Source organism: Nomia melanderi, chromosome 10 (assembly GCF_051020985.1).
Source record: "Nomia melanderi isolate GNS246 chromosome 10, iyNomMela1, whole genome shotgun sequence".
In the NCBI taxonomy this organism is placed as follows: domain Eukaryota; kingdom Metazoa; phylum Arthropoda; class Insecta; order Hymenoptera; family Halictidae; genus Nomia; species Nomia melanderi.
The window spans coordinates 9,790,755-9,806,245 of NC_135008.1; the positions used below are offsets into that span (position 1 = coordinate 9,790,755).

The 15,491-nt window shown below is 34.2% G+C and overlaps 3 protein-coding genes across 4 annotated transcripts in view; 1 reads left to right on the forward strand and 2 right to left on the reverse strand.

The window, feature by feature from the left end:
- Window positions 1-6,845, reverse strand: part of LOC116429696 (uncharacterized) — a 71,564-nt gene extending 64,719 nt beyond the window's left edge. The window contains exon 1 of the mRNA XM_031982929.2: window positions 6,758-6,845. Coding sequence (XP_031838789.1) covers window positions 6,758-6,759 — 2 coding nt within the window. The 5' untranslated portion in view covers window positions 6,760-6,845. The remainder of the gene's footprint in view (window positions 1-6,757) is intronic.
- Window positions 6,846-10,133: 3,288 nt separating this feature from the next.
- Window positions 10,134-11,388, forward strand: LOC116429791 (protein LLP homolog). The gene is made up of 3 exons (XM_031983127.2): window positions 10,134-10,469; window positions 10,743-10,926; window positions 11,037-11,388. Exons 2-3 carry the CDS (start codon window positions 10,767-10,769, stop codon window positions 11,294-11,296), a joined length of 420 nt encoding a protein of 139 aa, XP_031838987.1. The 5' UTR covers window positions 10,134-10,469; window positions 10,743-10,766; the 3' UTR covers window positions 11,297-11,388.
- A 20-nt stretch (window positions 11,389-11,408) lies between these two features.
- slow (epidermal growth factor-like protein slowdown) overlaps window positions 11,409-15,491 on the reverse strand; it is a 30,984-nt gene continuing 26,901 nt past the window's right edge. For both annotated transcript variants that reach the window (XM_031983123.2, XM_031983122.2), the window contains exons 6-10: window positions 13,499-13,624; window positions 12,445-12,534; window positions 12,286-12,365; window positions 11,919-12,026; window positions 11,409-11,800 (exon numbers count right to left, since the gene is read on the reverse strand). In XM_031983123.2, the coding sequence (XP_031838983.1) occupies window positions 11,633-11,800; window positions 11,919-12,026; window positions 12,286-12,365; window positions 12,445-12,534; window positions 13,499-13,624 (572 nt within the window). In that variant the 3' untranslated portion in view covers window positions 11,409-11,632. The remainder of the gene's footprint in view (window positions 11,801-11,918; window positions 12,027-12,285; window positions 12,366-12,444; window positions 12,535-13,498; window positions 13,625-15,491) is intronic.

The window sequence follows — 15,491 nt, forward strand, 5'->3', positions numbered from 1 at the left end:
AGGTAACGAAGAAAATTACATTCATTGGAGAGATTAAAATTTTAGAAAATTTATTCAAACCATGTCAGACACGGTTGAAGTCAATATTTATATGCTTCGGTGTTTGCTTGTAAAGCGCAGCACGTAGAAAAAGAAGTGAAAGATTCCGTGTTATTTTTCCCGAGAAATCCTCTAAGAGTCGGAGAAAGTACCTGCATGTGGTAGAAGCGATTAACAACGCTACACATCGCTGAAACTTCTCGTCAACGTCGATGCAAGATATCTGTAATTATCTATGAATACTGCGTAACCAATTTATGAGTAGACAAATAATAAAGATTAATTATCCTAGAACAAGAAAATCAACGAAAATTGAGCATTTTTGCATTATTCAATTCTTTCACTAACATACCATTCTATAACAATAAGAAACCGATAAAATAACAAAATGAAAGTTCAAAACATTTGTGTAACCAAAGTTTGGTCAATTATTGGTAAATGTAATTCCAGACTATGGCCCTTAAATGATTCCGCGGTACTGGGAGAGTCAATTTTTCACACTCGAAAGCTTTTTCACCGCACATATTCATTGTTTTCTAATAAAACGTTAAATAACACTAAAACTATCGAGAGTTTAATATGATTGATACGTAATCCTTATAACGATTGTAACAGTAAATATCTGTTCGATTCCTTCAGACATTTGTTATTGTATTTAAGTGAAATTATATATTTTTAAATCATTTCGAATATTTAACACTTTTAAGATATCAATAATCGCGAAATATGAAAATTAAAATCCACGATTTTAACGGGCGCAGTAGTTCTACTGTTAATCTATTTACTCTATTAAATAGATATAATTCTCGAATCAATGGATAGGGTCATCTTAATTTAATATCTCAAGTCTAATTACAACACTATATATTATAAGTTGTTTCTGGCAAAGGGTTAAAATACAAACCAAAAACGGTCGTTCACAGTTCTGCTTCCATATACGCAGATTTACAATACCTATACTACTGCCGAGGTACACAGAAAGCCGCAGAATCTTCCTCAATGAGTTAAGACTTCCCTAATCCCTTATTTTCTTTAACAACCGCAAACCCCATACTAAAGTAATATTTCCAAAAACTGGAAAAATATCACATCCGTATTATAAATCTGACCAAGTTGTCTATCTCCAACGTAGTTCTTCTTTGGACTTTCCCATGGTGGCTTTCTCCATACTGACAAACTTTCCCGTGGCGAGCTTCACCCCCACATATGGCAACCCTGCGAAAAACTGTCCAAAAAGCTATCGCAGAAGCCGATTCGGTAGCCATACCGCAGCTCCTTTCGGCTATTCGGCTGTTAATATTTAAAATCGAGCCAGAGTAAGTAAAGCGAAGAAGTAAAACCAAGGCAAGAACGAGGCGGGGTGCACGAAACAGGGGCACATTATCAACAGTAAAATCGAATCAAGCAAGCTGAAACGTTCGCCGAATTATTTCGGCTCCGTGCGCATTGCGTCGGAAACGAACAGTCACGAAACAACGAAGTCGGACGCTGCTAGAGAGTTTCGATTTTTAATTTACGGCGGGGAAATCTCGCTTGGAAGCGCGTTTTAATGGGGCCTTCAAGGTCCGTTGAGAATTCCGTTTCAAGTCTTCCGCTTTCCATCGTGGAACCACGGCTGTTCGCCGCTGCGGTTATTAATCGCGGCCGATTGTACGGTCGGGTAAACTGCAATTAGCGGATTCGTGTGCGATGTCGTTAAACAACTCGTCTACGATGCGACGGAACAGCAGAGTCGTCGTCGTCGTCGTCGTCGGTTTCCCCTTCGCGCCGTGGCACGGCGCTGTGGCGAATTTCACGGTCAACGGCTCGCGGCGGGCTAAAAGAAACCAGAATCGCCGATTACTCGGGGAAACGTTGCGATGAGCAAACTTAAATGGTGTCCCATTAATTGTTACCACACACACGATCGCCGATAAAGTTAATTACCGAGGAACGTTCGTGTGAGCCGCGCGTAGGCGTGTTACGGTGATACGATCGATAGCGGGGAGCTCAGACGCGGAAACCGCAGCGGGGGAGCTGAATTAACGAGTGCTTTGAATCCGTTTGCAACGATGCAGCAAAACACTGTGCCTGGTACAGGGAAATGGTGTAATCTGTTGCTTTCTACTTCGAGACACGGTTCGCTTGCGGGAAATTTAACGAATAATCTGGAGAGAGATAAGGCGAGCCATACGATAGATCGTTTCAACTGAAAATATTCATGTGGTATATGGAATTTGAAATTTAGTGCATAACTATGATGTACTTTTGGAAGACATACTTCGAAATATTATTTAGAAAAATTTCATCCGTTTTAGTCGAAGAGATTGTTATTCTGCGACTTCGATTTGCCGTTTGATTGGTGAGCCCCTCCTCACCCGCTCTTTTACTTTATGACTGACGAAAATCCATCTAGTCTTAACACTGTAATTGCCTCAATTAAACGATGATTATTTGAAAAACATTCCTATACTGTAAATAACGCTACCTAATTCGGTGGCATTGAGTAAGGCAAATCTGCGATAATAACAACGGAATGCAATTAAATAATTTATTGTTATGTACAATAATATTGTATATTTTTCACTTTGCATATTCGTAACCATAAAATCGTGCTCAACGTGTTGATCCATCAATTTTATATGAACACTCGAAAACAAAACAAGTTCGAAATTTTTGTAAATTGTGTTTCTTTAAATTTCTTTTGTGTTTCTTTCTTTCTTTTTTAACGGTTTTTGTTTTTTAAAATTCGATATTTGAATATCGTGTAAAAGAGAAAAACATCTACTATGCGAATTGGGGGATAGATGTGTTTTCGAAAATCGCTCACGATCGGCTACAATCGATTGCGGACAGTTTACGGTGGAAGCACTTTCGCGCGACCTTGGAAACTTGACCCCGAAGTGAAACGGTGGCATCGGGCATAAGGAAACAGGCGACCTTATGTAGCGCAGGTGAGAGCACTTAATTCAATTCTCCTGTGGACGTCCCAGCGCGATTTACGTTTCAGCGTCGACGTCGAGTTGCACCGTGGCTCTTGCGGCCACAGATAAACCGCACGCGGAGAACGGATAAATTAATATTCCGCGGTAGCATGGACAATGACCTGATTAACCGTCGATAGCAAAATCGGTGTCAATATCGACGTCACAAGCTGCATCAATGAAAGGCCGGAAGTCGGCCAATAGAAAAGTATGTAGGCGATGATTAGCGTATAAATGGCTCGACAGATCGCGTTCAACCTGAGTGAATTAAAACCTTCATCAATCCCAGCGTCAGGAGATACGTCTATTGTTCTAATAGAGACAATCTTTTATGTAGAAACAAATGAAAAATAATACTAAACAAGTAATTAATCCATTGTCCAACAATCGAGATCGGTAATGTAATCTTGTGTCATTTTAAATTCATTTCTTGAATACCGGTAACGTAGTTCCATTTCATTTTTAATATTTTTTTAGATGATTCTCGATAACGTAGCTCTACGTTATTTTTAATTTTTTTTAATTATTTCCAATAACATAGATTACATGGTTTTATATTTTTCAGAAGACTTTCTTATGTATTGACAATACAATTCTATCGCATGTTTCTTCCATTCATAATCATTTAAATAGTAGAGCCATTGTCACCGGAAAATTATTAGAGTTGCTAAATAGTGTCGTGACATTTTTAAATTAAGTTTAAATAAATATTTCACTACGTTAAATTAAACTTGATTGAACCATGCATTGCGTATTTCATTCGAAAACATTCTACTATCTTTTATTTCATCTATTTGCTACGTTTAACAATACGTTATAATATAAAAACGTCATATTGAAAAGTAAAACGACAGGACTGCTTAGCCAACCTAACCCTTCCCACTCGAAAATTTCCATTGTTTAGGTATATTTATCGTTTTCTAGTAAAACATTAACTAAACTGTTACAATAAAACTATAACAATGGATAGAATTATTATATGTTCATATATTACGTTTAATTTCAATGTACAATACAATTTCATCGTATAGTGTCAATCTGAATAGTTACTTTAAGTCACCTCCTGAGTGAAAAGGGCTAACGTATACGGCACTGATAAGGATACACGTGACATAGTCACATTCAGACAAACAATCTGAAACGAGGGTAAACGTACAGTTACCCAACACCTAGCAAGAACAAGTCTTAATGCTTAGCCTTTGGCTAGGAAAATTTTCAGATGAGACACTTTGATTAGCGTTGTAAATGACCAATTTTCCTTTCGTCAACGTTTCTCGATCCTCGTTTGCCGATCGAAAACGAGTTTTCGCGGGCGTGAAATCGACACGTCAAAGAGGAACGGTAACCTGTACTAGCTGGAAGATAAGTTTCACTTTCGCGAAAAAGTCTAGAGGAAACACGGTTGTCTTCGGGAAATCGATTACGGGTTCCTTCGCGCTCTTGCTTTCCTTTGAAGTCCCGACAGGAATTGGGAACCGGTTCTGAACTGCGGATAGATTTTACATATCTGGTCCAGCGACTACACCCATCCCTCCATTTACGCGGTATTTTTTACGCGAGCCCCGCTTTACGCGGTAAGTTATAACACCATTTACTCGATATTATTTATACGCGGTATCAATTTACACGACCCGAATGTATCGACATAGAATAAAATTTACTTCTGCTATCAACAATGTCATTATTATTATTTTCTTAACACTATACATACCGACACTTCGTATATACTTATTCCTATCGTAACTAGGCAAATAACTACCTCTACAGAAAAGGTAAATAAGTTAGATGATAAATTTTCCTTAGTGAAATCGGAAACAAAGGAAAAGATAAAAATTATAAAACTGATTAATCGAACGATATAAGAATGAATAAACAATTAAATCAACGAAAGAAAACGTATATTTTTTAATCAAATGTTAACCCTTTGTACTCGAGGGATGATTTTCAGTCACGATTTAATTCGACATAGGAAAATTACGTAGTCTTATGTATAATATTAAACTTAATATAATTCGATCGATGTATGAAATATCCAATGAAACTAGCTTTGTTTCTTAATTTATGTATATTTCCTCATTAGTTAGTTTCAAAACATCGCGTCCACATTCGTCAGAAAATCTTAAATATTTCTAGTGGCAAACTTTCGAGTGTAAAGGGTTAAAACCGATCGTTTGACGGTTAATGTGAAGCTATGTAATGTTTCGTTGTTTCAATGTTTCGTTTTCTTTCGCAACTGACGGACTCTATTTACGCAATTCTCATTCGCATAAACGAATCCTTATGGAAAGGATACTTCGCGTAAATGGAGGGATGGGTTAAATTATTGCAATTTCACGCCAGAACATTGGCCACCGTTCGGCGATCTCGTCGTTTCAGTCACTATTACATGTTCTCGCCGCTAAATTGGACCCGCAAAGACTGTTCCGCGTTTTAGCGTTTATAACAGTCCACGACCATGCATTCTCATTCTTGTCACGTCCGACGTATGCATAACCGATCCGGCTAATGCCTCGCATCGCGCGGAGATATCCGTTGAACATGACACCTACCGCTAGATTGATAGGCACCCAATGGAGATTTATTCAAACGATACCGTTGACTTTCTTCTTAGCATAAATTTCATAAGTTTATCACACTTTCGAGAGAAACTCTGATACGCGCGCTGAAATGATATTCAGCGCTGATAAGCGAAGTAGAACGGTGACGATGTGAAATGAAAAAGAAAGGTACACCTGCGAATCGTACCAGGGAATTAAATGTTTTGGTATCCTCCGATGATTCCAATTCAATTTTGTCTGGTAGTTGTCGAAATAAATTGCAGAGCATTCGAAGAAATTGGAGCGTAACACATGTAGCTCAGTTTACAAATTGTCTAACGTTTGAATGTTTACAATGAAACTACATCATTTCGCTTGGAGTTTTTAGAATTATTGTTTGCAATGATTGTACTGGGCACGTAACTAATAATGTTTGAAGTTTAAAAATACGAGGTTTTTTTTGGAAATGAAATTTTCCGAAATCTGAGAACGATAGACTTTCGAATTAATATATAATAGATCAGACTTGTTAATTCACCTTCTGCTTTCACGTGTGAAATTTGAAACTCTTGGAACCGATTGAGGCGGAAGCAATGAAATATAGAGGAAAATGGTACTTCTGACAAATGTGTACGTTTGCTTTCATAAAACGTGTAAATCAATCGTTGACGAGAACTACCGGTTTTCACTATAACTGACGCGGGTGAATTTGAAAAACGGATCCCCGTCGTGGGAAACGATTTCTACGAAAGCAGCTTATTACTTGGTCAAGCACAAAGCGAAGACCGTTCCGTTCCACCGTTTTCGTTTCACTGAGGTAATCAAGTAGTCGCGTTGAACAGGATCGAAACCAAGAGTCATTGCAAACCGTTAGTAGTAATTTCAGTGTAAAGCAACGTCTCGATGAATGTCAGTATGATACGAGTCACATGTTTGTGCTGCTAAACATTTTGCATCTTGCGTACAGAAAATTAGATTACCCTCACCTGTGTATGGATTTAAAATCTTAACTCATGGTATATCGTGTAGAAAGGTGATACGATATTTCCTTTTGAATTCTATTTGCATTTTATGAAGACGATTTCTTGCGTTTAATGAAATATTGTAACGATGTAGATCGCTACTGAAACAACGCTGGCCGTAAACATGTTAAACACTAAGAGGTGTTAAACGCAAGTTCGGATAAATTGAAAGTGTTTCAATGAAATGGATACTTACATAAGGACAGTTGTGATGATGAGCGGAACTCCAGTTCATGACGGCCTAGTTGTCACATCGATGACACCGATGACACTGAAACCGGGTTAACCAAGTATGTGCTTGGCCATTGCACTTTGCTCTAATAGAACCACGAGCAGAAACTCGAGAGTCAAAATGTGACGAACAATCAGCTGACGACGTATTTCTTCTGCAACATTCGTACATATTCAAAGCCTCTGTGCAAATAACAGTAACGATATTGTTATTATTGGAATTTTAATCGCTTGATAGATATACACCTGTCAGTAAATACACGTTCATAATATGTCTGTTTGTTAATAAACAAGTAGATAATTATATGTACATAGTAATTACTCATGTTAACACTTCAACTGCTGCGTAAACACTCATCAAAACTCGTGTACAGTTTTCATAGTTAAGAAGAAAGTAAAAAGTCAAATCTCTTCGTTCGATTCATTCGATACCTTACAAAGACAATTAATGTTTAATTTTATATTAAAAAATGGTGTCACGCGAATGCAGGTGACGTGGTAGTCGAAATATTAAAGAAACATTTGCGAAGATCAACTATCTATTTGCCACACGTGGAATGCATTCCGTTTCAAGGCGAAATAGTTGAACTTCGTGAAAGGTCATATCCTTATCATTCAGTGTTAATACTGTTGCAATGTATTACCATAACATTACAATACATTAGAACACGCTGTATAAAAAGGGAACTTACTGCAATACTCTTATACGGAACAATGCCCTATTATAATTCAACAGTTTTCTTCTGACAGCAGACGCAACGTCGCGAAGAATGTGTTTCACCGCTGAACGGCGGCCCTCGTTGCCACGCTTTGCTTAATTATTCGCGGCAAGTGACAGAGACCGCGTCAGAAGCGGTTGTTAAAATTGTACATGTCAGCGACAAAGCTGGCACGCCGAGAAAAACGAGTTAAGTGCAACGTTTATATACCCGTTCGCAAGACAATTTGGAAGTGGAACCGTTTAGTCTCGCGGCTCGTTCCATGTTGCGCGTCGAATCGGTAAAAATTCAGAAGAGCCACCTCTTCTGGATGGAATGTTGCTCTCGACAGAGAGATCTTTTGATCTAGAAGCACTATTTAAACGTGTTGTTCGGAATCTTTTTCACAGAGTTTCGTAAACATGCAACGTCGAAGAAAAGAAGGTCGATAATTTTATAATTTAGAACTGTACAGCTTAAGACGACAATAAAATTTTCAGAACTATGTAGTTATCAAATATTAATATAATGGAAACACGAAAATTATAGGTACATGGTAAATATTAAAGAACAGTATATTTCATTTAAAACAATGAGACGAATAAAGAAACTAGGAGGAGAAATGGTTGAGTACTCAGGTATTATTAAAATACTACTTATTTAATGATTTTCATGATAAGATTAATTCTATACGTTTCTAACTAGCCAATATTTCACAATAAATATTACCAGTAATATTTAATTTATAAATTTGGCATCTAGTAATGATAACGTAACAACTTATCAAAATCGACATTTTTTAAAGCTAAATCTTACCTGTGTATACTGTTATATAGTTTTATATAGTTTTCTCGTAAAATGAAAATGTGGATACTACAAATATACATAGTTCAATCAGAATTTAAGAGATTATAACGAAAATATTTGTGAATTGTATTCTATACCCTTGAGCGTATGCCAGGACCTTTAACTGCGTTTAGAAAATTCAAAAATCATAAATCCTGGAACCTTCAAACGCGTCTGCGTGTATGAACGCCTAAAAAATGACTCATCACCGCTTCGGACTATTCACGAAAGACAATGACAGCAACCACCCTTTGACGTATCTTACATAATACAGGTCTAGAGCTTAAACGAGTTTAATTGACTCTCGCATTGTTTTTGAACCGGATGAGCTAATGAAAGGATTCTCGCGAAAGTTACATACGCCGCGTATCATGAGCAAGAAACGAAATTTGTTGAAGGCGTAATGACAATTCTGATCATTTTTTTTGGATGGATTGTTTTTGGAAAGAACATTTCCAAATGCTTCGTCTATGCGATACACATTCTATTAATTATAATGTTGATTCACGAAATAAATTACACAAATTATAGCATTTTATTATCGTGCAAATGAGTGTAACAAGCTTCTTACTATATTTATTCCACTTTCGATTAATTTTCATAATTGTTGGCTAACTACTATATAATCCTCGTAAGTTGAGTGTGAAAAGTAAAATTATAATGTTACTGCTAATGAAGTTTAGCTTTCAAATAAGAGAAATCTACTAAAATTTAATTTTACTGTTGTTTTTATTTCATGTAATACTCCTACATGAACTCTTGTAAGACTACTGTATAATAATAATTAGTATTCGTAAAAAATATAAATTGATTCATACATTCTTTTACTTACTATCGGAGGAGTCAGAAATAAAATAAGAAAACCATATATTTATAAGTTATATAAAATATTAAATTGTGATGTAGGAGAAGCCATAAATAGTATAAAAATAGTATACTAATGAAGTTCAAATTCATCTTATAATTTAGTATTATGTTTGTATGATACTTGCTAAATGATCACACGCTATGGTCTCAAATATAAATTACATAATGGCGAAAGTAAATGTTAATAAGAAGTTTCAAATACACAGAAACATTTAATACTAAGTCAAAAAAAAATAAAAAAGAATACGCTTTTTATTTATTTATTTATATTTATTTTGACTCTGTTGGTAATATTGTAAATGACACGAGAATAGAACAGGAGACAAGTGACCTTCCGACCTAGTCACTAAAATATATTACTTACCTACACTGGATGCTCATTCTATCCTGCTTCTCCATTCTATACTTCCGCAAAACCTGATAAATGCGATTGAATTGAAATTTTGCATAAAGGTCCTTTTGAGATAGAAATAATTCTTACAAGATGGATTTTTGGCGATATGCAGGTTAAAATGTAAAATTTTGTGAAAGAGTGTCTTATCATTTTAGTGTCATTCCCTGTAATTTCGGAACTTTTATGTTCTTTCTCAATTAATATATTATCTGTGACTCTATTTTGCATTGGAAACGTGTCTGCGAGAAGGATTTATGGCAATTCCGAAGTTAAGATACGAAATTTTATGAAAAAGCATTTCACCGTTGTAATGTTCCTCCCTACATTACCATTATAGTGTAAGCACAACCTTGCCACAGATTCAAGATACGTACAGACTGTGCATACAATATATTTTTCTCTTTAATATTCTGAAATACCGACACTGTCAATAATACTCCGATGCACTAGCGGACTCTATCCACATCGAACGATCAATTACTGAATTGTACAAGACTGCAACATGAAAAATGAGTGCACAGACTTAAAATAGAGAGTTACTAGTTTGATCATCGAGGGAATACTATAGGGAGAATAATAACTATTTTTATGAAGCAACATTATGAACAGTTTCGATTAATTTGAACTACATATATTTAATAACAAATATATTTAAAATATATTTTTATATTTAAAACCACTGATTGAATTTAAAATTTCTTTATGTTCAATAAGTCCCTAGGGTATGTTAGTAAACAGATGAGAGGTTAGGATTCACACTGTCAAAAATATTCATCGTTCACAACACGTGATCTTTTATATTTTCAATTGAATGATATAATATTAGGACTGATATCTGGTGCAAATAGCGTTTAAAAGAAAGGCGATTTAAGGTAATAACTTTATATCTTTTGAAGTTTGTAATTAAGTTCGCAACTTCTGAATTTAAAAATTTGTGTATTTTTAAGGTTATGATCTACTTCGAGTAACTTTAAATAATTTATATAATATTTATATGTAAAAGGTGATAAATGTATAGCAATATTTCATTTTATTTATTAATATAAATTTGCAATAAATAATGTGTGAAGTATAATTTTTAAGTAGAAATAAGTTTCTGTATCTTTACAATTAACGGAATTTTCAAAGATGTGGTAAATTTACAGGATTTGTGAACACAGAACGATAGAATGGCAAAATCAATTCGAAGCAAATGGAGAAGGAAGTGTAGAGCAATTAAAAGAGAACGTTATGCAGCAAAGGAATTGGAGAGATTGAAAAAAACATTAGGCATCACAGAAAATGGTTCAGTGGACAGTGAAATGAAAGAGATATCAGAAATAGCAACTGGTGAGACATGCTCTTTAACGATTTATTTTTCATTTCATTTTATATTTTTTGTTAGACATTTTAGATTTATTGTGTATTTTATATTTTTATATTTTATTTTTGTTTTATAGTCGTTGACGCAAAGTTTATAAAAGATACTGCAAAAACAAAAGAAAATGAAGGAGGTAACTCAGAAAATATGGAAGTAGATAAGGAAGGTAAGGTATATAGTAAAAGGACAATGCGTGACCAATATGGAAATTATCCGGTATGGATGAACAGAAGAAAAATTGCTAAATTCAAAAAAGGTAGAGCAAAGTCACAAAAAAGTGGTATGAAATCAAAGAAAAGATTAACTAGAAGACAGAAGAAGGCAACAAAACAGAATTAACTTTTGTATCATATTAGTAATACTAATTGATGTCTTTTTATTCAACTCTACATGTAATTGTATAAAAATAAATGTTATTGTAAAAAATCAAATTTCTTATGTCACTCTAAAAATATGTGATTAAAAATTATCCAAATCTTGTTGTTTTATTACAAAGCTGGATACAAATAATTAGGGAAGTTATTTAAATCACAGTTGTGTAATAAATTTAATACAACGTTATAAAAGCTACAGAAATGGCAGTGACAGTGTTATTTTCATATAAATTTTCTTACATAAATATTAAATCTGTGGGCAATTCCCAATATTTTTGATATACATGTTCAGTACAAATTACTAAAAATGTAATGCGCCACTATTTATTGGCATTGTGTTTCTACAACGTAATCTTAAACGATTTTCCAGTTCTATTACACGATTTGTCAAGTGTTGCATTTTTCTTGTTTCCAATTCATATTCTCGTAATTTGCTCCTCATTTCATATATTTCCTGTTGCATCAGTTGCTGAAACCAATTACATTTTTGAATGAATACAATTGAGTATTCATATTAGTTGTTATTGGTAACGAATTAAACATATTAGATCCAAATATTATACTTAAATAATTTACATAGTACTTACCACATTTTCTACGGTTCTTTTCATCTCATTAATATTCTCCATTACAGACGCAACTTTGGCACTCATTTCAGTGGTATCGGTATCTTTCTTTTTTCCTTTTGCGAACAACTAGAAAATGAAATAGATATTTCATTAATATTTAATTCTTTGTTACAATAATAATCTAATTTAACAAAATGTTATGGTAACTTAGGAAGGTATAACACTAAATTTTGACAAGATTTAAATCTATAATAATAACAAGATTTCAAATTCCTTTGTGAAACACGCTTTGTATACATTTCTAATGATAAACAATTCAAAAAAAATGTATGTATTTTCACTTTGACAGTCAAATAAAACTGCAGAATGTCACTATCTACTCTACCTTTTCAAGTTTTGTGAGCCTTTTGAGAATTATCTCATAGTCCTGATCGAGGTCACCGTCAGCCACCTCGTTCTCCGTATCTGTAAACAGTAATATTTGATATAGTCGTGTGAAATTCTAAGAAAATATCAAGATAATAAATTACATCTATCTACTTACCGTGCGGTGAAGTCACCGGGCGCTTTGTCGTCGTTATTTGATGAAAATCATCCTCTAGGTCCCGGGCTTCAAACGCGATGTCATCAGTGTCTGGAAAAAAATGTTCATACAAATATGGAAGCAAACACTTTTTTTTATTATTCATGAAATATTTCAATAGTCAAGGATACATTCACGATGAAAAATTGTAATTTTCATTTTTGTATGATGTGATAATTCCTCTGAGAATAGCTATAATCTTTTAATTCCGAATAAAATTAATTTTAAATGAAAGTTATATTCAAATCAACAAGCGATCAAATTTCATAATTAAATTAAGTAAATGAATTTTTTTACTCTAGTTGAATTTTAAGTATCATTTTCACATAAAGTTACGACCCTTTATGTTCATAACTTTACATAAAGGATTGATTTGGTATCAGTTTTAAATTAACATTTTATACAAACTAATAATCAATTAAAATTTAACAATATACTAAGAGATGTACTAAGGAAAAATTATAATTCCGTATAAAAAATCACAAAATTAAATTAAAGTTGAGTATGAATCTTGAAAACCATCAACATTTCAAAAATGTGTTCATAATATTATTAAATAATCAGCATTGCAATGAATTTCAAAATAAATTGAGAAGTCATATCACAATTAAAGTGTACAAACATTGAAATTTCGCACGTAAGTGTATTAGTAATCCAGCAGTATATCCTTTCCTTAATTACTTTATAGAAACGAAACCTACGCAAATCGCGCTAGAGGTCAAGAACAACGTCAATAATCGCAGCGAAACGCTGTTTGTTTGTCCAATAAAAATATCGTGGGCGAATCAACTTTTGGTGAATCGAAAACAAAAATCACGATGTTGACATTGGCAACTGGAGGCCAGCCAAAAAGTTGTTCGTTACCACTGTAATGTATGGGTATACGTGAGGCATCAAGGACTTGAACTAAAAAGTAGTGCCATGCATGTTGTTCTGATAACTTGAATCACTTTCCAGACAACTCGAAAAACAAATCGTTTCTTATCGAGCTGATCTGTTTTCAATTTCCACTCACCGTTCTTTCGGCAGGATTGGCCATCTTTCTGTAGTTGGAAACCGGGTCTGCAGTGGCACTCGTAGCTCCCAGGTAGGTTTCTGCAGAGTTGATCGCAAGGCTTCTCAGTCACGCACTCGTCGATATCTGAAACGTTGGTGGACAAGTTATGTTAATTGATCGATAATTAATTGCATAAATATCGCAGCTGCGACTGATCCATCATGATATCTTTTAGTTCCCGAGGAAAAGGTGTTGCAGAAACAGGAATCAGTTTGGTTTCCGTTAATCCAGTGAATTTCTTGTTGAAGAACTGACGATTTCAATGAATATATTATAAAAATTTAAATTAGTCGGCACCCGAGCGAGGAAAGAGTCTGGAGGATGATGATTATTGTTACTGTTACTGTTAACTGTTACTGTAACGTATTTCTACGTTTATTAAATTAGAGATCCAGATATAGAAAGGAATAAGAAAATTAAAGAACAACTTTCATGTGGTTAAAAAGATAATAGTTCCATTAGTACGTACAGATTGAAGAAAGAATTCATGCCACACGCGGAAACTTGATTTTTAAAGAAAATTATATCGTTGAATATATCATTTTCAAAGCAATAAAGTTTGAAAATCCGAATAAAGATAATTTGTCATAATTGATGTCATTAAATGGTGTTATAATTTACCGTGTAAAAAAAAGTCTGCGTAAATGGAGGGATTGGTGTATATGCATGTGTGTATGTATGTAAATACATGTTGCTAAATTACAGAAAGTTAGCTCTCTAGGAAGTGTTGAAATTCTTCGGTTAAAAGTTTACATTTATCGAGTCTAAACCTACATACCAACATAAACCACTTGGAGCTCGTAATTAGAACGTCCGCGAAGCATAATAAAAACGCTCATAAATCTATCAAAAGCAGTCAGGCGGGACTCCACAATACGCCCTGTCGGCTCGCTATTCATTTAATGCTATCGAGCCATGTATCGGCCTGCATCGATTTAATTATGCCTAACGATCTTGCATAGTAGGACGTGCTCCTGGTCTAGATATATCGAACGCTAATGTTTTAGGATTTCAGAGACTACCATGTGTCAATTCGAGCATTAACTTCTACTTATGTCGAAATGCAGTACTTTCGCTAAGATATACCGTTGAACGACTGGTTAACAGGAACGTAATGTTACAAAATCAAATCGTATACAATGGTTTTATCCTACTGTATCTGTACCACTAATTAGGAACTGCTTGTATTATTATGAACTAATTATTTTGAATATTTCACACGTATAATAAATTTTCTATTATTTTCTAATGAAATGTTTCCCATGGTAACTGACACATTGAGCTATTTATTTTTGGAAATATTATGGTGCTTCATATTAGATGCCATTTCCCTATGGTTATAATAGTAAACAAGATAAACTGATAGTGTATCAATATGAATATTTCAAACATGTTTCTGAAGTTTAACCCTTTGTTTTATAATAACGTGTCAGACTCGTGGCGAAAGTCTCAAATAGAATTTAACAAATATAAATATTTCTCAATTCTTGTGAATTAAATCTAAATATTACTCGTCTGTTATCAATTACTACATTTTGAAAGAAACATAGATAGAATATTCCTAGAGTGTCTTTTTCTTTTCAATAAATTATTAATGGAAAAATAAAGAGATTAACAAGAAAGGGATAAGGGAATTTTATTCCGATTTAAAAATCAGGATTTTTACCAAGTTTCAATCGATGGTTGAATGAAGTCAGGTTCGTTTCGATATCGCACGAAGTTAAAAGAAAACATCTTCAACCCTGTCAAAATGATTCGTACTGCTTCATGACAACGTTTTGACTTATAATCCTTTCAATCCGAAAATTATTGGCTGAGAAACAGTGTCTTGGATTGCATCATTTTCTCTATTTCTATGAAATAATGATAACTCAACGGTAGATAATAGATAGGAAGCGTGTTAAGGGTTGCCTGTTACTGTACTTTAATGTTACTTTATATGGAAATATTC

Coding starts and splice junctions, on each gene's coding strand:
- LOC116429791 (XM_031983127.2), top strand. CDS start 10,767: ATGGCAAAATCAATTCGAAGCAAATGGAGAAGGAAGTGTAGAGCAATT. Junction 10,927..11,036: donor GATATCAGAAATAGCAACTG/GTGAGACATGCT, acceptor TTTGTTTTATAG/TCGTTGACGCAAAGTTTATA.